We start from the raw sequence: 22,870 nt of genomic DNA, 5'->3' as shown, positions 1-22,870 counted from the left end.
TCTGGAAAATCTAACACCAGACTCAAAACTTCTAAGAGCATCCAGGGTCCCCTCATTGGCAGATGCCTGTTTTGGTAAGCTACCGCCAGGAACTGGGAGAGAAGCAACCTCTCATGTCAATAGCAAGCCATACGACTAAGAAAGGAGGCACCCCACGTGCTCAAATGAAAAAATCAGTTTGCCCTTCTGATCTAAGATACAAGGGCCTCAGGATAGCTCATGCCCCCAACAGAAAGCATTCCAGCAACAAGGGTACACCACTTTGGAGGCTGAAGTTGCCTGCTCTAATTCAATCACACAATCATTGGTGTGTCCCCATTCATCAGAAACTCATAGCCTGAAAGAGAGAGGCGTTTATACCCTCCTCCCCCATAGTCAAATTGTACTAATACAATCCGGTTTGAAAAGTTCAATACGGCAATGATTATTTCATGACTCTGAAACCTCTCTCTGGTCCCTCTGGCTTCCGAAAAAGTCTCTCTGTCCCCTGCTGCCCAGTCAGTTCTCCCCTCCTCTGCAGCAATCCAACAAGTATTGCCTCCTGTGCGTTAACTGCTCCAAGAACAACCTCCACAGGCTCCTGTTTAATTTTAAATCCAATAAAACTCTTTAAAAGCTCTTGTGGAGTTTAATTATTTTTTCCCACTGTTCTGTCCTTTTAAGAAAAAATTTAAATAACACTAGTATAAGAGTTGAAGCTGTAAGACATTGTAAAAATATCTTTAAACTCCACATCAAAGCAAACAGAATGGCCTCAACATCTGACACAAAAGTGATGAAGACTGATAAAATATAACAAATAGATTATAAGATATTTTTTCAACTAACTCTCACTTGAATGCTTTATATTCAGAGGTAGACAAGACTCAAAAGGAACCATAAAGCATGGGGAAAAGGAATCAGAACGTCTCTTAAGGTTCCTTCCAGGCCAAAAATTCTACGATGAGGACTTTTCACATGTAATCTCAGGAAACCCTGATAGAACTGGAGTAACTAGGCAGAAGGACTTGAGGCTTGACCCACGGGAGACCTTTCAGCTGTAGAAGATTGCTGAATAATGGGAATGTGGTACACCACAGGATAACCTGTCATTCATTTTCTAGAACAGGGATTCTCAAACAGGAGTATGTGTCAGAATCACCTGTAGGGCTTGTCAAAACTCAGCTACTGGGCCCCACTCCAAGAATTTCTGCTTCTCCAGGTCTAGGGCAGGACCCAAGAGTTTGCATTTCTTTTTTTTATTATTATTTATTTATTTATTTGAGACAGGGTTTCGTTCCCGTCACCCAGGCTGGAGTGCAGTGGCGCAATCTTGGCTCACTGCAACCTCCGCCTCCTGAGTTCAAGCAATTATCCTGCCTCAGCCTCCCAAGTAACTGGGATTACAGGCACCTGCCATCACACCCAGCTATTTTTTTGTGTTTTTTTTCTAGAGACAGGGGTTTTACCATGTTGCCCAGGCTGGTCTCAAACTCCCGACCTCAGGTGATCCACCCATCTCAGCCTCCCAAAGTGCTGGGATTACAGATGTGAGCTACTGCATCTGGCCCAAGAGTTTGCATTTCTAACAGGTTTTCTGGCAATGCTCCTGCTGGTCCCTACACCATACTTTGAGAGCCACTCAAAGCGTGGTCCACCAACCTGTGGCATCAACACCACCAGGAAGCACGTTAGAACTGCAGAATCTTAAGGCCTATCCCCAGCCTACTGAATTTGCAAATCCATTTTAAGAAGATCTCCAAATCATTAGAATGCACATTAAATTTTGAGAAGCACTACTCTAAACGTTTCTGGTGGTTGAGGCATTGTTCTGAAAGTTAGGAGGATGCAATGGAAAATAACCATTACTGAAATGTATTCCTATAATTCTACAATTCAGCTATTAAGACTTTGTAACAAATTTAATTTGGAAACAGTGTCCCAGAAATTCCATTCCCAGTCCTAGGTAGAATAATCTGCCTCTTCTCAGTTCTATTCTAGTAAATGTGCTGGATAGCTAAAGGATGTGTATAATTCAAAAATACTCATTTGGCCAATTACTTACAATGGAAGAGAGATGATTTCAAAACCAATTGATTAATCCCTGAACCACAAAAAGGAAATGTCTCTGAATCCAGCTATAGAGTCAATCTCGCTTGAATAATTAGATTTTTGTGCATGAATAAACCAAGGAGCAATCCTCCACATTTTTGTCTTGAACTAACTGAAGCAAATGTGTTCTGAGAGGTAAAGTGATAGGAACTCATTGTCTTAACCCTCAATGTCAGCGCTAAACAAAATCATTTGACCTGCTTTCCCTCAACTTTGAGGCACCTTGTCTGCCTCAGACCTGGCTACAGCCCCATGAGCCATGGCCTGAGACACTCCTGCCCCTCCACAATTCAGGCAAGCATGTGCTGAAGATAGTTTATAATGGGCTGGGTGCAGTGGCTCACACCTGTAATGCCAGCACTTCGGGAGGCTGAGGCGGATAGATCACAATGTCAGGAGTTCAAGACCAGCCTGGCCAACATGGTGAAACCCCGTCTCTACAAAAAATACAAAATTAGCCAGGCATGGTGGCGGGCGCCTGTAATCCCAGCTACTTGGGAGGCTGAGGCAGAAGAATCCCTTGAAGCCAGGAGGCAGAGGTTGCAGTGAGCCGAGACCGCAGCATTGCACTCCAGCCTGGGCAACAAAAGCAAAACCCCATCTCAAAAAAAAAAAAAAGAGTTTATGATGAAGTCATTTGCATACACTGTCAACACGTGGTGGCTGCTATTAAACATTAGCTCCCTCCCCCAAACCCTGAAACAAACTAACATTTAGACTTGGAGTGGAGCCCTTTGAAGATAGATTCGTCACAACACTGTTTAATTCTCTGTTAGGTAGAATTCCAAACATTAGATGAGGCAATGAATTGAGGAATTTTTCTCACGGTGAGTGCATGTAACTCCTCAGATCACACTAGGGAGGAAATAAGGCCAACCAGCCCTGTAAGCCAAATCTATTTAGGTTGTGTCAAGTCATCCTGTATGAGACATGTCCCTAGTAGTGTGTTACTGAATGTTAAAGGGATATCTGGAGCTCAGATCTTTGGCTCAGCTATGAAAGAGTCCCAGAGCTGACTTTCCCATGATGTCCTTGCAGGCCAGTTTGTTTACAATGCATCAAGAGAGACCAACTGGACAGCAGGCCGTTGGTTGGGTTGGGGATGCCGCAGCCAGCCCTGGGCATTCACCAGCTGAGGAACTCCAGACTGGGAAAGGGCTCTTTCCCAGGCTACGGCTTGCAGCCACATGGCCTCCCACCTCACTGCAGGTCATTACAGTAGAACCAGCCATAGTACTAAGACAAGGTCTCGCCTCCTTCTCTTGATGCGGCCTCACCTAGAAGGATGATGTGGGCAAAACCCTACTCAGATTGTGGCCTCTCGGGCAAGACTCCAGGATGGGCATCTCTCAGAGACAACACCTGTGAAAATGGTAGTTAGCAGCACTGCCGGGGAGGCATGACCGTCTCCTGGTGTCAGGAGCCACGTGCAGCCTGGCCAGGCGCCTGGTTCTGTGGAAGGGTGAACCACCAGGTTCCCCACAGAACCAGGAACCATCTGCATGTGGGCAAGCACAGAATGGTGTCTGTCCCTGAGAAACCACAGCCCGCAGTAGCTCAGCCGTCACCAGTGACCACAGAAGTAGAGAAGCAAGGAAGGCCATCAACCGAGCCCCTCACTCGCCCACGTCTAGGTGTCGCACATCTTCCCCAGACCCTGACTTCTGAAGTCCCGCTTTCCCCCAAGGGCTGAGGAAGCACACAACCAGGCAAGGAAGCAAGCACAGCTAGGGTTTACGAACGGCAAACCCGGCTCCCCTTGGAAGGAGTGGAGCCTTCCCCTTTGCTATTGGCTGATCCAAGGGGGCCATCTGGAGCACAGGATCTGGCAGCAGCCCTCTATGGAAAGTTTGCCTAAAACCTCAGAACAAATGTTTTCCCTCCACGAGCAACTCCAACTTTCTTGCTCACGTGTATCTTCATGTGGGATTTTCAGGAGTAGGCAATTTGGGAGATTAGGGAGAAGTTTGCCCACATAACAGGTGCTTAGTAAAAGTAACCTTAGGACACAATCTTACTTCTCCCCAAATTATGAAAAAGAGAGCTGTAGGAACATTGAGAGTTGCGGTTGGAGTTTGCAAACATTTGGGTCTTATTACTACTCAGTTCAGAAAAAGTTAATTTCTGAATCAGCCCTGGCATCCAATAAGGGTAGGGAAATGCTTCCAGGACCAGCAGCTGTTGTTGATATGGGATGGAGGATGGACTCTTTTACTGGATCATTAAAGTAGTTACTATGTTCAAGACAATGTTCTAAGTGGCCTAAAAATATTAACAAATTTTATTCTCATAACAACTCATAAGGCCAGCACTATTAGCCTCATTCTGCAGATAAGGAAAGTGAGGCATGGAGAACTTACCCAAGATCACACCATAGTCACAAACCCGGAGAATTTCTACCCACCACCCATGCTGTTAAGCACCATGCTATGCACCCACCCTATACACGATGCCCATGTTTTTCAAATTCAGCCTGATTTATGGGCGAATATGAAAATGAGACTTGTACCAAAAAATCTGGGATAAACGTCATTAAACCCAAGACTTGCAAGCAGAATTCTATTTCCAATTTAATGTGGGTATGAGGGGGTGGGAGGAGCTCAGTGCAACTCTCTTTGCTGCTCAAAGTGTGGCACCTGGACCCAGTAGCGCTAGCATCACCTGGAAACTTGTTAGAAATGTACATTCTTAGTCTCCATTCCAGTCCTGCTACTGAATAAGAATTTGCACTTTAGACTGGGCAACATAGCAAGACCCTATCTCTACAATTTTTTTTAATTACCCAGGCGTCGTGTGCATACCTGTAGTCCCAGCTACTTGGGAGGCTGAGGAGAGAGGATCACTTGAGCCCAGGAGTTCAAGACTCCAGTGAACTTATGATCAGTGCACTACAGTGTGGGCAGAAAGCGAGACCCAATCTCAAAAACAAAAAAGAAAAAAACCACAAATTTACATTTTAACAAGGTCCACAGGTGATGCAAATGTATGTGGATTCTAAGAAGTGCTGTCTACAAAATGATTTCACTTACCTGCGTCATGATGCAGCCTATACTATTTAGGACCCAGGTGTTTGGCACATCTGATGCTAACACTTTCTCTGAACTGTTCGTGGTTAATAATCACCCATAGTCACCCCAGAGCCCTGGATCTGCCTTCAAACTGAACATGTTCTTGCCATCAGGGTGAAGTTGGGCTAAAAGCACTCAAAGGCCTACTTTGCCCCCAGATACTTCCCTGCATTCCCCAATCCTAGCCTCTTTGTCTACTTTACCCCCAAAGCTCCATTTGAGCCTCTCTTTTAGATTAAAACCGTGTCTCCTCAAGAAGCAAACAAACACTTGTCTTCCATTCTGAATTCCAACATTAGAAAGGGCCTCAAAGACAGACTAAACCACTTATCCACTTCTCATAGCCCCTAACATCATCTCCACATGTTACCATCAAACCCAGGGCCAAAGCATGCTCCCTTGTGAAAAAACATTAAGTCACCAGCTGGCACAAATTCAACTCCCCCAGCCCCCAGGGGACACTTTCTTTTATTAATCCTGACCCCCCTGCCATATTTTATAGCTGCAGCCCAGGGTTAGCCCCAATAGCCCAGGTGTGAGCCTTTTTTTTTTTTTTTTTTTGAGACAGAGTCTTGCTCTGTCACCCAGGCTGGAGTGCAGTGGCGCAATCTCCACTCACTGCAAGCTTCGCCTCCCAGGTTCACGCCATTCTCCTGCCTCAGCCTCCCGAGTAGCTGGGACTACAGGTGCCCGCCACCACGCCCGGCTAATTTTTTTGTATTTTTAGTAGACACGGGGTTTCACAGTGTTCGCCAGAATGGTGTCGATCTCCTGACCTCGTGATCCACCCGCCTCGGCCTCCCAAAGTGCTGGGATTACAGGCCCGGCTGAGCCTTCTTTAAAACTATTTTTGCCCTGTTGTTCTGGTTACATTACTCCATCTGTCTAGACCTTTGTTTCTTAAACCATAAAATTGGCTCAGGGGAGAGGGAAGAAGAGGAACCTGTGGTTCTGAAACTTGAGCTGCATCAGAATCACCTGGAGGGTTTGTTCTAGCACTGACGGTGCAGCCTCTCCCCCAGCGCCCCAGCCTCGGCGGGCTGCATGGCACCTGGGAATGTGTAGTTCTAACAAGCTCCCAGGTGACGCCAATGCTGCTGGACTGAACAGCATAGTTTGGAAACCACTGCATTAGCTAATCTTTAAGGCCTTTTGGAATGGTATTTTCCCAATTCACTCAGATAAATATTCTATATCATTCCATTTTAAGATTAGCCAGCAGAGTAAGAGAACCTTAACCTGTCTTATTTCCACATAAATCAACTTATTTCATGTATTTTCATTTTCTTTCCCCAATTGAATTGCCAATTCTTACTCCCCTTACATAGTTCATACAGCATCCTTAACAGTGCTATGCATTCAGTAGGCACGAAATTTTTTAAATGGCATGATACAGCAGGACTAAGGTTTCCACAGAAGAGATCCAGAATACAGAGCACAGTGAGCCCAGTGACTGACGCTATCAGAAACGACTCAGCTGGAGGGCCAGGAGGGTAAATGATCAGAAACAGATTTCTCTCACCTGCCCCACCTAGAGTCAACCCAGCAACCCGTGGTCTTCCAACTTTTCCATAATGTAAATAGAAATCCTTTGATAGCCACTGGGTTAAAAAAATCAGACAAACATACTCCTTTCTGACTATGCACAACAGTTATTTGTTCCTACCTAATCTAGTTGTGACATTTCTCCTCATGGCGTTTTGCTTTGGTTTTTGGCTTTGAGGTTTTAAATATACAGTGTTGCTGCCATCCAGTGGTAATCTGAAGCAGATGCAGGCCATCAAATAGATACATCCTGTGGTCAAACGTTTTGATTGCTGGGTAACATATGAGTTAAGAAAATGCTTAATCTGTCACTTAAAATTCTGAGCTGCAGAAAATAGTGTGGTTACAATTGAGAGCCAGAGCTGGATTGGGGCTAAATACCCCATCCTGGTATTTATGAACTCTATAACATTGGCCTGTCATGGAACTTCTCTAAACCTTAACTTCCTCTTCTATGAAATGTGAATGTTGATGGTACCATTCTTCCAGTTCCATCAGGAGGATGCAATAAGAACATACGTAAGAGTCTGAAACAATGTCTGACCTTTAGTAATAAGCCCTCGGGTGCATCCTCCGTTGATGGTGGAGATGATAGTGAAGTACAGCCATGTTCTCAACTCCAGGCCCACCCCAAACCAATTAAGTCAGAACTCCCAGATATGCAGGCCCACTCTCCAAAGATTCTAATTTAGCTGGTTCCTGAGTAGAAAAGGAGGTTGGGCCGGGAGTTGATTAGCAGAGCATCAGGATGGTTTAAAGGCTCCCCAAGTGATTCTAATGAAAGTCACTGCAGTAAATGGTCCGCAGAAATGCCGTGTGTTCATTTGCAGGTCACTGTAGACGTCATTTCTTCCAGTCCGTAATAGGATCTATTGAATATTTGCTGTGAAAAGAGTACATGTAGGGATGAGAAAAAAAATCAACACAGTTCCTACTCCATTTATGACAATCCAGATGGGAGCATGCAGTGGCAGAGGGCAGGTGGTGTGGTGAACAGCTGTAGATTATAGCCTGGGAAGGAGACTTCTTGGCTCATGGGCCATACAGCTGCTCTTTAAGGGAACATTCCAGAGAGAAAAGAGAGAAGTGGGGAGACAACAGGAGAGGAGGTTTGTTTTTCAGAGCTAGTTGTGTAAAGAGGAAGGGTAGTGCCAAGAAATTAGCTATCCCTTTCTCCACTGCCTCCCCAGCTACACACGCACACACACACACACACACACACACACACGACATAGGCACAACTTGGCTGAGACGCAACCCAGTAGACCTGGCCCAACTTCCCAGTATGACCAGTGTTTATTCAGCTGTGCACCAAATTCCCAATTATTTGCTTGACTAGAAATGTGGTAAACTAGCCACAATAGTGGGGTTTTTTTGTTGTTGTTCTGGGTTTATTTTTTAGGATTTTACTTTTCAGCATCCTTGCCATCTTGCTTTTCATTTTGCATTAGGTACCTAAAACCTTTGCTTAAGTTTTAATAGTAGTAGCAGTAGTGGCCACATATACTGAATCCCGTGTTCTGCGTACTCTGAGTAGCTAAACAATAGATCAATGCATGCCCACCAACCAGAGTGGACCATACTTAATATTCTAAGGTACTTCCTTTCAGTCTCATGTGTATGTACGTGTGCACATATGTGTACTTCTTTTTCTGGTCTTTTTTAATTTTTTTATTATACTTTAAGTTCTGGGATACATGTGCAGAACGTGCAGGTTTGTTACATAGGTATACACATGGTTTGCCGCACCCATCAACCTGTTATCTAATAAATAAATTATTAGAGTCAATGGAAAGGTTGATATTAAAAATATATCCAAGATACATTACATTTTAGAAAACACAAGTGGCACAACAATATGAACTATTTAATCAATTTGTTTTTAAACTAAACATGTGTATGTTGTATACATACATAAATATAAAATGGGCCAGGTGTGGTGACTCACGCCTATCATCCTAGCACTTTGTGGGGGCCAAGGCGGGAGGATTGCTTGAGCCCAGGAGTTCAAGACCAGCCTGGGCAACATAGTGAGACCCCATCTCTACAAAAAAAATTAAAAATTGGCTGGGTGTGGTGGCATGTGCCTGTAGTCCAAGCTACTTGGGAGGCTGAAGTGGGAGGATCGCTTGAGCCCGGGAGTCTGAAGCTGCAGTGAGCCATAATCACGCCACTGCACTCCAGCCTGGGCAATAGAGACCCTGTCTCAAAAAATAAAATAAAGTAAAATAAAACGTTTGGAAGGACAATGTTTAAGCAGTAGCCCTCTCTGGGGAGAGGAAAAACTATTAGAGATCATACCAGGGATGAAAACAAGCTTTGACTTCTACTCTGTGCACTTCTATAATGTTTGCATTTTCGCAATGAGCACATACATGTTTCGTGAGTTTCTGAAATGTTTCATGAAGAGTAGTCATGGCCCTAATAAATGAGTTAATTATGTATTAACTCATCTCTATGAATACATATATATGATAGGTGTGAACATATAAGTTTAGTTGCACATATAGTATACACACATATATAGTGTACACACATCATATAGCGTGTGTATACACATACAAATTATGGTATGTATGGACAAATGTCATATGTGATGTATATATAAATATGGTATGTGTATGCACACTCACACACAAAGTTACTGTTGGCTTATGTGTTACTAAATTCTATAAAAATATAAAAAACTTGCTATTGAAATACCGGGTTTTGCCTTGGAACTTCCTCAGACATTTCACATACAGTAAAAGGTTCTTGCTAACATTTTCCCAAAGTTGAAATGATGCAAAGTTTTACTTTGTATTTATCAACTCCCACTAAAATAGCAAATACATAAATATCTTATGTAACCAGAAACTCTTCCACAGAGCATATGCTGATCTGAAAAATCTTTAGAAAGAAAATGATTAAGCTAACATTTTATTTATTTGGCCTCTAGGTAATCTTTGAAACAAATCCAAAATCCTTAGCTCTAAACCCTCACTCAACATATTTCTTCAAATATTGTGGTGTCAAATTTGGCAATAACTCTTGTTTTGCATGTTAGTTCATTTATTCTAAATTAAATTTGGATACAATTTTTTTTAATTGTGTGAGGAGAGGATTCCTGTTGCCCTGGCAAATAGCTCACTAATTTAAATATAGTATATTCAATACAACACAATTCCAACATGATGGAAGAATTGCAATAATCTTTACTGAATGTTACACTTTAAATGGGTGAACTTTGGTTTTTTTTTATTTTGTTTGTTTTTTGAGACAGAATCTTGCTGTGTTGCCCAGGCTGGAGTACAGTGGCATGATCATGGCTCACTGCAGCTTCAAACTCCCAGGCTCAAGCCATCCTCCCATTTCAGCCTCCTGAGTAGCTGGGACTACAGGCATGTGCCACCATGCCCAGCTAATTTTAATATTTTTTTGTAGAGATAGGGTCTCGCTATATTGCCCAGGCTGGCCTCAAGCTCAAGGAATCAAGTGATCCTCCTGCCTTGGCCTCCAAAGTGCTGGGATTACAAGCATGAGCCACCGTGCCTGGTCAGGTGAACTCTGGAATACATAGAAACAGAGAGTAGAATTATTGTTACCAGAGGCAAGTAAGGACAGGTAACGGGGAGGTTTTGATCAAGGGTACAAAGCTGCAGTTAGCTGGGGTGAGTAAGTCTACAGCTGCAACGTACAGCATGATAAGGATAGCTAATGATACTATATTGCATACTGGAAATATGCTAGAAGAGTAGGTTTCTGTTCCTCTCGCCATAAAATATCTTTTTAAAGGTCAGCTGTAAGGAGATGAATATGTTCATTTGTTTCGCTATAGCATATATATGTATATCAAACACCATGTTGTACACCTTAAATGTATACAATTTAAAAATAAATAACAAATAAATGGGTGAACTTATGGTATACATCTCAATGAAATGCTAAAAATATTTTTTAAGTTCATCTTAAGAGGGGGAAATACATAATCTCTGTATGTAACAAAAAGGTATGTTTCTGACTGATGGCTCCTTCAGTTCTAGTAGAGAAAGAACTACCAGATTCTACGGTTGAGGAAGAAATGGGATCCCAGTGCACTGTAGTGGACTCTTACCTGCAATCTGACCTTGGAACCACATGGGACACACCTTACATGGGCTGTAAAAACCCTTGTCTGTTCTTCCCACAGGAGGACTACAACCAGCTGAGGCCACTCTCCTACCCCAACACGGATGTGTTTTTGATCTGCTTCTCTGTCGTAAACCCTGCCTCTTACCACAATGTCCAGGAGGAATGGGTCCCCGAGCTCAAGGACTGCATGCCTCACGTGCCTTATGTCCTCATAGGGACCCAGGTTAAAATGCGGGCGATGGCAGGGTCGGGGGGAGCTGCAAAAATGGGAAGACCCTTTCGGTACCTCATGAACATCCTATTCTGCCAAACGCTATGGAACAGTGTCTCAGACATGTCAATCCTATGAACAGAAGTTCTTAAGGTGTGCATGATGATTTAGCCCATAGTGGAAAAGACAATAGAGCTCTTTAATATGGAGCAGAAAGTTTTGATATGGCCTTCAAAAATTAATCTCTCTAATTTTTTTTTTAATAACAAAGTAGTTTTAAAAACAGACACCCTTTGCCAGGCTTGAATCAGAGCAATGAGGTGAGGGGGTCAATTGAACACACTATCTAGTATTTTTTATATCTGAAATCCACAGTTGTTTTAAAATCACAAAATAGGTGGGAGTGTCAAGGTGACCACAGCAATCAGAATAGGCATTCTATGACAGGAATTCTTTAATTATACTTCTGGAGAAGGAAGATAAAAATTCACCATTGTCTATTCCTTTTAAACCTCTTGGTCTTCTAGATCTTAGAGAAGAAGTCAAAACACATATACCAGATAAACAAACCTACGATTGTGAAAGCCTTTACAGTGTTCCGAAAGCTAATACATTTCCATAGTTTGAGTTTCCAGTAGTAAGCCAATCACATTAAATGTATTAAGGATTGTTACCGTTTATAGTTTTAAATGGATTTTGTTCTTTGGCATTTTAAAGTCCAAATTACTATCCCAAAGACATAGGAATGTACTAATACTGAAGGGCTTCATTGTTATCTGTTTCATATGCTATTTCTTTTTATTATTCATTTATGTTCGTTTTGAACAAGAGAATTTTTTAACATAAAGAAAAGTATTTCCTAAAGAAGATATGGACAGGTACACAGTATATGTATTTACTTAGAGAAAGTAGAGGAATACACATCTCCATAAGTCAGAGTAATCATAGTTAACGCTTCTGCTCCGAAAGATAACTGTTTGTTTAAATGAAGTCTTTTGTCTTGAATTCCAGATAATAATGTTTGTCCATATTGATGGAACCTGAATCCCTGCTGCCAAATATGTGACAGAATATTCAATCACCTTTCTGTGATTCAAGCTGATTTTATTAGAGACAGAAACAAAATTGAGCAATTCTCTCTCTCTCTCTCTCTCTCTCTCTCTCTCACACACACACACACACACACACACACAGTTAGTAGAGCTGAGTAATGTGCTTATAAAAGGGACCCTAATATATTGGTCTTTAAAACACAAGCCCTTGTGTTCCCACATTCACACCCATTCATGAACACATGGGTTCACATACACAGTGAGGCTTTAAAGCAACCAAAATATTTAATTAAATTATCAAATCTAATCCAGATATATAAATGCTATCTTCAAAGTTCTACCTTTGAAAAGATTAATGCTTATCTTGAGCAAATCGTTTGAAAATTTCTCTTAGGGACTTGCCTTCCAGAGCTTGCAGAACATTTGTTAGAATATCCTCACAGGTAGCAAATCTTCACACCTCCTTTGAGGATGAAGATTTTATTTGGAAAAGAAAAAAAAAAAAAAAAAGATGTGTTCAAAGCCAGGAAATGAACTTGTAAATAATGAGTAATACACTTTGGGTTCAAATAAGTCCTCACTGTAAGGTCATGAGACTGGTTATCTTGCATGCCCTGTAAGCAGAATCTAGAAATAAATAGAAAATTTTGAGAAAACATCTAAGATAGCAACAGAATCATCCAAGTAAGTCTTCAGCTCGCAGGGTAACTGTTTGAAGGGGAAAACATAAGGAAAGTCTGTTGTGTACATTTACAAAGAAATTGCTTTACTTTTTTAGACATAACATGGGCATGTGAATCTGCTTCCTTAAAGAAAATTTAGCAACTTCAAAGATGTTAACAGGGAAAAAGACTCTATGATGTCACAGTTTAAAAATATCTGGCAAGGCCTGAGAAAATAAATAAGTTTATCACGTGTGTTTTCTTGCCAGATTGATCTCCGTGATGACCCAAAAACCTTGGCCCGTTTGCTGTATATGAAAGAGAAACCTCTCACTTACGAGCATGGTGTGAAGCTTGCAAAAGCGGTACAGTCAGATTTGAATTTCATTTTAAATGTATGCTGAGAGAAGAGTGTGTTGTATGCTTTGGAATGGGTGTGCAACATTGGGTTTTGCTTTAAAGTGCAATGTGTTTAGAATCTTCTCTAAGCTTTCTATTCTCCCCCTCTGTGCTAGTCAGGCTGGAAGGAGCCATTTGGTTCGTCTTCTTGTCAGCCAGCATTGTCTGTTTTTCATTCAGAAAGCAATTTGGTGAATTTAAACAGCTGAAGCACTTATCATTTGATTTAGCAACCTCTAGAACATCTACTTGCCATATTTAGTATGAATAAAGGGAGTCGTTAGATATATATTTGTAAATCTCACTGCTTATTATGGATGTAACTCATTTAAATAACCCCATAAGAGGCATTTTGTGATTTTCTTGGGAGAGACTTGGGTTAGCATCTGGCAGGGTTATATTTGTCCAGTATTTCTCACCATATAATGAATAGCCACTTAGAGAGCCTGGATTGTGTCACAAACAGCATCTGGAAGGATAACATATACCAAAAAGTGAGTTGGGGATCTAAGTGGCTGTTTGGCAGATAATAGCAACTTGCTCAGAGCCGAAACTGTTTTCATGGACCTTTCTTCCTTCTTGAGAGCTTAACATAAAGAGTTAGGAAAATGCTTTAGAAAGTATTTGCCAGACACCAAGTCTTTGCCTCCCCCATTACCCCGAGATGTAAGCAAAGCAGCCACTGAAAAACATACGAGAGGATGGAAGTACTTTATGCAAGAGGAGGCCGATAAATCACACCTCCAGAACTTTAAATCGGATTCCTCATCAAGTCATAAATCTATTGACCCAGGTCAGAGGTTTGAAAATTTTCAATCTTACTTTCTAAGTGGCTAACCTAGTAAAATCCATACCCCAGGCAGAGTTAGAAGTCACCCTCTTCAAGCCAGTCAAGAATATTAACCACAAATTCTTCATTTACAAAACTATGCATTTATCTTATTAAAACTTGCTTGTAGGCACTAAAACTAAGCATGATACACTCAACTAGAAATGAATTAAATACAATCATGTTTTTACAAGTACTCTGCATGAGAAAATCTCACAAACACCTGATCGAGATACTGAACCCTTCCTACTTCTATGCACAGTAATGTCAGTACTAACTAGCGCCAGCCATTCACGGAGTTCTTAGGATCCTAAGTACTTTATAATCTCTCTCACTTCAGCCTCATGATGAACCTCTTAAGCAGATAGTGTTGGTCTCAGCTTACAGATGAGGAAACAGTCTTAGAAGACAAGCACGTAGCTAATAACGAAGTCAAAAACTTCCAATCCAGCTCTGTGGACATCACCACCCGTGCACCTGACCATTGTGTAAATGACCTCCAACTGTGTATCTTTCCTCGGGTGAAATGGGTTTATGCCTGTAGGTTCTTCTGCCTTCTCCTCAAACATTCAACCTCAAATGCTCTCATTAAGATACCTCAATAGGCTGAGGCAGGAGAATGGCGTGAATCCGGGAGGCAGAACTTGCAGAGAGCCGAGATCGTGCCACTGCACTCCAGCCTGGGCGACAGAGCGAGACTCTGTCTCAAAAAGAAAAAAAAAAAAACGATACCTAAATAGGTAGCTCCATAAATAATTGTATGTGGTTCCTTTCTACACATTTTTCACAGTCAGGAGGTCCCCATTGGCCGGCACCAGCTTCTTGCAGGAACTCGCTCTCTGTGTTCCTTCATGCCGTCAGCTTTCCTAGCCTCACTTCTCGTTGGGGAAGTTGTTTTTTACACCCTCTGAAAAGAAGTCGTTCCAAAGCCTCCCATCTTATTTCATCCTTATTTTCGGAACAATGGCTGAGTTCACCATTTATATTGCCTTTTGCTAGTTTCTCCTAGCAACTGCTCTCCGATACAGAGGGAACCATGTTTAGCTTACAAAATCCAGTTTAGAAGAAAACCTAGCAAGATTTTAACTTGTTTTATCACAATTCATGTAATTACAGGGATGCTTTAAGTTTCTGTACTCTCTGACTTTTCTGTCAAGTAGTTTATCATCACAGCTAGCATGTATGGAGTGTTTATAATGTGCTAGGCTTGGTGCCAGGCGCCTTACAGCCTTTGTCTTAATTAATCCTCACAGCAACCTCGTGAGGCGTGTGTATTATTATCTCCACTTTCCTGCAGGAAACTGAGGCTCAGAGAGGTTAACATCGCCCAGCTACCAAGTGGCAGAGTGAGGACAGAAAACTGAGCTTTAACCACCCGCTCTTCTGCCTCCCTCCTATATAATCTGAAAAGAAACCTTTAGGTTTGGGGCTTCTTTTTTATATGCTGGAGTCCCTTATGTTCATGTGCACAGCTCCCCCACAACTTAAAGGCTTTGAAAGTTCAGATTTTTCATATCTGATTCTTTCTGTTAAAACTTTTCAATTTCCAAAGCATTTTCCATCTAACATCTCTTTTTGGTCTCAAAGGGTGTTTTATTTTTAAAGGACATTTTTTATATCATACATATTTACAATTCTTTGAACTCCAAAGTCAACCACATTTACATATTTTGCACTAATTTATCATAAATATTCATTATTCTTTGACTTCTTTTATCCTCCCTCTTCTTATTACTGTAGTTTTTAATCCTCAGCCTACTTTTCCCAGTCTTTTACAAATTTGTAACTGTCCCTATCGCTGCTAGAATTATTAAACAACAATTGATTAAGAGCACCTGATATGTGCCAGGTGCTATGCTGGATGCTACACTTTTTAGCTCTAAGATTATAGTTCTTTGTGCATTCTCTTTCCCAGTTCTATCTAATACAGTCTAAACATGATCTTCTGAGTTCAGACTTCCTAAGGTGTTTTTTGATACAGGAATCTGCCATTTTTTCTTTTTTAATCTTTGGGTTCTCTTTGCCCACTCCTGCCACCTTCTTCACCCTGTGCCTTTTGTTGTTGTCACTCTTTAATTTAGCACCTGCTAAGTTTCCCACTGGGCTTTTAACATGCACGGGTGGGATTTAAAGCAGCAAAATTGCTGCAAACATCTGTCATCAATGTTCAGTCACGTTAATCAACTGGAGTTTTTAATGCCCTCTTCCTGACTGGAAGAGTCACTGCCACCTGCCTTGTGCTGGCCATTTTCCCTTTCTCCCCTGGTCATTGAAAGTCACTTCACCAGTTGGATGCGGTGGCTCACACCTGTAATCCCAGCACTTTGAGAGGCTAAGGCGGGTGGATCACGAGGTCAGGAGATCGAGACCATCCTACCCAACATGGTGAAACCCCGTCTCTACTAAAAATACAAAAATTAGCTGGGCATGGTGGCGCTTGCCTGTAATCCCAACTACTCAGGAGGCTGAGGTGGGAGAATCACTTGAACCTGGCAGGTGGAGGTTGCAGTGAGCCGAGATGGTGCCACTGCACTCCAGCCTGGCAACATAGCAAGACTCTGTCTCAAAATAAATAATAAATAAATAAATAAAAAGAAAGTCATTTAACTGCTGGTGTCTGGGTTACAAAGGCCAGAAGAGGAGGGAGACAGGCAAACAAAAGCATGCCACCTGGATAAACATAGTAACAAATAGCTGGGCAATGTACCAGGTAGCACAGAAGAGAGAGAGACTAATACATTCATGGGAGGAGCTTTCAGAGATTTCTTTAACCAGTTAACATCTCACCCAGGTTTGAAGGATGAGGAAAAGTTTTTCAGGTGGGCAGAGGGGTCTGGGGAGGGCACAAAATTCCAGACAGGGAGACCAGGACATGCAAAGGCATCCTTTAAAACATAGGGAGCAAAGTTCACCCACAAATGTTTTGATCAGTCCAAACAGATATTTTTAATGCAATTTAGTGGCCAACATTTAACAGTTTGGAAACACATTTCTAGCTTCTAAAAGAAATTCAGAAGGTCGAGCAGCTCTAGGCCAGCATTTCCTCATCAATGGAAACTGTTAAACATTCTTTTAGATTAAACATGTACCCTTCAGTCTACCACAACCCCCACCACTTCCATATTATCCTATACTCAAGTAACACACTTTACATTATCCACCCTTGAACTGGCATCTCTGCATTATAGTCTTCAAAGATCAGCAGCAAATCCATCCAGCCTAGAAATGTTTTTCCTCTTTCACCAATTTGATCATAATGCTAACTTGTTGAGATGGCGGCGTTTCTCTTACAACCTGTTTGGTTCTTTTTCCTTTTCTTGGCTCTCTATTTGCCTTCTCTGTGTGCCTTTGCTAATTCTCAAATGAGGAATAAAGAACTGCTCTGCTACTAGCCATTTATTTAGACAGGAGCTTACTCTGTTTATTCCACTAACATCTCTTCTTTTCTCTCCATTTACAGGAAATGCCTTCCTTTTTCTTCCCTTCTCTTGTCACCCTTACTGTATCCATAACAGCTTCGCCCATTTATTCATTAATTTTGCTATTTCAGCTACAATTTCTTTACATTTGCTAGAGACAGCCCAAAAGAGTAGTTAAGACTTTGGCTCAGGAGGCAGACAAATTCGAATCTTTGCCATTTTCTTAGTTGTGTGGCCATAAGGGAGGTTACTTACCCTCTCTGGGCATCAGTTTCCTGAGCTGTGAAAAAGGATGGTGACAGACTTTTCCTTGTAAAGTTCTTGTGACAATGAAATTAGCTCATGTACCACAAGGTCCAGCTCAGCAAATTATAGCTGTTGTTAAATCCATGAGCCCTCTCAGCTATGTCTACAGCTGGGAAGATCTCTTTGCCTTTATCCCTTCCAGTTACTTTCTGTCTTATTCTATAACTTGTCCTGCCCCAACTAGAACAACATGGAAGAAGTACTAGGTTTTGTTTTACTTGATTAGTCACTATGTTTTCTTTTTTATTTCTTGTCAGACTCTTGTATCTTCTGTACATCATTGATAAATGTCCCTGCTTTTAAGATAATAGGTTTTAGCTATTATAAAACAATCAGAAAAGTGTTTTTTCAGTTTCCACCCTCAATCTCTACTTTTTTCTTGAAAATAAGTCATTTGGGTAGAACACACTCCAGATTGCTTGCACGTGTATCTAAACAAGGAGCCTCGAATCCTGAACCCTCCCAGATGGCTTCTAAATGCTTGACTGTGTAGGTCATTTTGCTCCAAGGGGCAGATGAAGTTGCTGCTGTAAGAAGGGCCACATTTCCTTGAGACAATTTTTCATTTCACATCTTTGAGGACACACATAATTTTTTTAGCAGTCTGGCTGTGCTTTTTCCTTGAACCAGAATGAATTCTTCTCCAACCCTCAGAGCACTTGACACATTGTAACAATACCTACCTCAACACTGGGTTGTTTCTCACACGTGTTTCCCAAATCACACCCATCATCTGATGACTACTTTTTCTATCAGTACAACATAATGTTATATTAACCCGGTTACACAATAATGCCTTTATCTGCTATTTCATTATCTTCAGAAATGTCTGAATTGGAAGAGACAAGTTTGGGCTCCTCCCGCTGCATCGAAAGGCAAAGACTGACATGCTGTCAGCCGCACTCTGGGGGCGGGAGGAGGTGGGAGTGCCCTACCCCTCCTGCAGGACTCCAGGTGTGAGTGAGCTCAGCCCAGCTGTCCTGGAATTCCAGGCAGAATCGATCCTAGGCTTGGGATCCTTAGTGGAGAGACGTTCCACATAGAGAGGTGTCACAGCAGTTTCTAGGTATTTTTCCAGACAAGCGCCACCACATTACAGTCAAGTCATTCAGTCATTCAGTTGGCAACACCGTTGCCGTTAGATTAATGTGCTTTTCACATGTGTTTGAATCAAGCTTTGAACACAATCCCAAAATGCAACAGAAGGCATTTCATCATGTTATTAGGAAAATTTTCTCTGCCCTTTATTCCTCTCTTGTATCTAACTGTTTTTAATTATTTCAAAAAGTTATTAAAACCAAACCATGGTTAAAATGAAAGCCATAAAATAGATTTTCAACATTCAACATCTTTTTCTTTTGGTATTTTCCTTGGGCTCATACAGTAACCATTCTTGTCAGGAAAAAAATTTAAAGTGCATCATCTCTGTCGGAGAAGTTAGGAAATAGTCTCTGGGCCCAACCAAAACCACTTGATTTGATGCTTCGTTTTCATATTTGTGGCCTTTGAAATAAGTGGGCAATTTCATTTCATTAACTGTCAACTTGACCAGCTTCTTACAGAGCTGAGTGATAGGGGTCACAGTTACTGTCACAGAGCAAGGAAAAGAACATGTATCAAGAGACCCAGATTCTAGGTCTATTTCTTTCACTTTCTAGTTGAATGCCCATAAGCAATTCATTTGACCTCTCTGGGGTTATTCCCGCTCTCTTCTAAGCTAAACCACAAGTTCATGTAGTCCACATATTGCAAACTGGCTGGCTGCTGCCACATATATCCCACATCAGTGTCTTGCTTGGCTCATGGTAAATATTTCATAAATTGGTAAATATTAAATTTAAAAATCCAAATTTCCAACTCCTCTTGAAAAATACAAAAATGGGCAACAGTAAACCAACATTACCACTTGGAAGCTGATAAAACGGCACACTCTAGAGGGGCATGTGCTTTACCGCCCAGCATAGTCCCCACCTCTCCCTACTGTCTTGCACCAACCCCACTTTATCATTTACATCATCTATTGGGCATAATAGGCCTATGATTTTGCTACCTTGTTTTAGCCACTTGTCTGCTGTGGTTTCCAGGAACTCACTATTTAGCCAACCTCTTCTGAATCTGCTTTAATTTTACAAAGTGATTCTTAAAATGTGAATCAAAAACTAAAGCCATTTCTCTAGATGTCCTCAATAGTAAAAGGCCAACATCACATCATTGACTCTTCCTGAGCTTATGAACAATTAAAACCGCAGGTCTTCACAAGAAGCTGACTGCTAAATACAGTCTGCACTGGTCTGTGATTTTTAAATGAGAATCTGGCCTGAATTTCTATATTTCTATATTTCTCATGAGGGGTTTGTGATTATCAAACACACCGTAGTATGAAATTATCAGAATATTTAAAATGAAGCCCTATGCAGAAATACCTTATCATTTTATATAGACTGTACACTGACAAGGAGGATGTCTCTGGCATTAAATGTCTTTTATGATTATTGTTACATGTTTTATTATTATTGTTACATGTTTTAGTGGGGTTTTTTTTTAAACTTTTTTTTTTAAATATGCCTTTTAAAGTATGTTAAGGCTGGGTGTAGTGGCTTACGCCTGTAATCCCAGCATTTTGGGAGGCTGAGGTGGGCAGATCACATGAGGTCAGGAGTTAGAGACCAGACTGGTCGACATGGGAAAACCCCATCTCTACTAAAAATACAAAAACTAACCCGGCTTGGTGGCACGTGCCTGTAATCCCAGCTACTCGAGAAGCTGAGGCAGGAGAATCACTTGAACCCAGGAGGCGGAGGTTGCAGTGAGCCAAGATAGTGCCACTGCACTCCAGCCTGGGCAACAAGAGTGAAACTCCATCTCAAAAATAAATAAATAAATAAACAAATACATAAATAAAATGTTAAAACTAAATAATAATGCCAGTTGGATATTACCTTGTTGAGGTATACCTTAAAAGAGGTACATTTTAATCAAGGATGACCTATAAAACCATATCACTCACTCCCTTTCTATCTGCTTTATCAACCAAGCTGACACTTTGCCTTTTATCATACCAAAGGAGATACATTTCACTTATACATGATTTACACATTCTGCCTACAAATGAGAGGATATGAAAAACAAGATCATGCACCCCTGTTCTTCACAAAACGTATTTAAATTATATCATTGGTTTTGAATTGTCTCCTAATTTTTTAGATCTTTATATTTTTTATATTCTTAGGAATAAATGGCTATGGATCAATTTCAGGATGTACTGCTTTCCAGAAGTGATCCACAACCATTTATTGCTAATAAAGGAATGTAAGAAATACAAAAATACAAAAAAAAATAGGATAACAGATACAAATTGAAATGCAAAAAAAAAAAAAAAAAGACAAACATAATCCAAACCACCCCATAGGCTGTTTGTGGGACAGGCAGAAGTGAGTGCTTGTCTGGGCAGCGAGTTGATACCACCGTGCTGTTCTCTTTTTTCTCTCTCATGCCTTTCTCTCTTTTGCGTTTTAAGATCGGAGCGCAGTGCTACTTGGAATGCTCTGCTCTGACTCAGAAAGGTCTCAAAGCGGTTTTTGATGAAGCAATCCTCACCATTTTCCACCCCAAGAAAAAGAAGAAACGCTGTTCTGAGGGTCACAGCTGCTGCTCAATTATCTGAGGTTGTCCGGGACCTGCCTCCACCCGACCCAGGCATGAGAATGGCAGCCAATGTCTGCGGCCAAGCTCCAGCCAAAAAGGAGGGCACGATCAGAAAGGAATTCCCTTTGCACGGAGGCTTGCCCTCCACCCTGTGAGCCCTCCCAACACAGCACACTAGTCAGCCCACTGCCACAACCTCCCTGCCAGCCAGAAGCATCCGTACTGCACACTCTCTGAGAATGCTGGGCCTGGATTGCAGACAGTGCTGCTGCTGATCATATCAAAAACAAAGTCAAAGGCCATCTTACATTTTACAAATCCCCAGCTCATGAACGCAAAGCTGATAGGAAATCACCCCAGGGAACCCGAAAAAGAAAGTTGGCTCCTCTCTTGGTGGCCTTACTTGATGTTTTACAAAACTTGGGACTACAATACTAACCTTTTTTTCTGAATCTGCTGTTTTACCCATGTGTCTCACATTCATTTGTATTATATCAAGAAATGTACTAATTTCCAGTTTACCCAGGCCTTACAAATCCATGCCAAATTAGCCTAAAGACAAGGCATTTTATATTCATTTCTATTTTCAGCATGTTTCTACCAAAGCTATTAGAATCAACACGTACCTCTGAACGCCTGATTATAGGAAAACATGAGAAGACTTTAAAAGTTTTGGAAATTTACAGAGCCATGATTTTTGAACCTGATTGAAAGAAAACCATCTGAATTGTTGCAGGCCCACATTTTTGCCAAAGATGCACTCTACAAATGCTTAGTAGTGGCCTGATTTTTTTCCATATTATATTGCCATGACAAACTAAAAATGAACTGTGTTTAAGAATGTAGTATTTCTGCTTTTCATCCAAGTTGACTGGGGGAAGAATATGGCAGGATCCATCTTTTACAGTATTGTGTATTCAGTAAAGTGGATGTTCCTGCTCCTCCCTTCCCCCATTGCATGCCCTCTTCCTCCCTTGATTTCACTTTCTCTCATGCCCAGATCCTTTTGTTCTCCCCAGTTATAACTCAGTTATAAAAGAAAGACCTGAGCATAAAAATACATGTTTAAAAATACCTAAAGGTAAAGGAAAGTGTGTTAATTTTTCTATTTACTTCAACTGAAAGGCTTCTCAGCTCGCCCCATGTAAGTTCTCATTCCATGTAAATGACATTTTCCAGTTACAACTGGTACTGATATTGCATCTCTCTTTCCTTACTCATCCTCCCAAATGTCTTTGTGGGAGCCATATCAGTGGATACCAAGCTCTGTATCCATTTGTCCCCTGCCCTCCACGATGTGTGACATAGAACAGGGACTTTGGTCCTGGGAAAGCAAAAGCTCGCAGTAAGGAATCCTGTGCCAAATCATATACAACAATTCCAAACCTCCAGGGATGTTTGTATCATAGAGCGAATTACTTCCTTTTCATTAGCGCCTATCAGGGCTTCTAATTAGTCTACTTGCTTATAAGTGCCCTGGAATCATCCAGGTAGGAGCTTAATTTTTTTCAATTGCATGAGTAAAGTGCTTCT

General features: G+C 41.4%; 1 protein-coding gene across 1 annotated transcript in view; it reads left to right on the top strand.

Moving 5' to 3' along the window:
* Positions 1 to 22,443, top strand: part of RHOJ (ras homolog family member J) — a 102,351-nt gene extending 79,908 nt beyond the window's left edge. The window contains exons 3-5 of the mRNA XM_033187795.1: positions 10,873 to 11,037; positions 13,009 to 13,104; positions 21,210 to 22,443. Of these exons, the coding sequence (XP_033043686.1) occupies positions 10,873 to 11,037; positions 13,009 to 13,104; positions 21,210 to 21,356 (408 nt within the window). The 3' untranslated portion in view covers positions 21,357 to 22,443. The remainder of the gene's footprint in view (positions 1 to 10,872; positions 11,038 to 13,008; positions 13,105 to 21,209) is intronic.
* Positions 22,444 to 22,870: the final 427 nt, after the last annotated feature.

The sequence above is a fragment of the Trachypithecus francoisi genome, unplaced genomic scaffold (genome assembly GCF_009764315.1).
Source record: "Trachypithecus francoisi isolate TF-2019V2 unplaced genomic scaffold, Tfra_2.0 Lachesis_group3, whole genome shotgun sequence".
Classification (NCBI taxonomy): domain Eukaryota; kingdom Metazoa; phylum Chordata; class Mammalia; order Primates; family Cercopithecidae; genus Trachypithecus; species Trachypithecus francoisi.
Note: the sequence above shows the minus strand (reverse complement) of the source record. Positions and strands in the feature narration are given on the sequence as shown.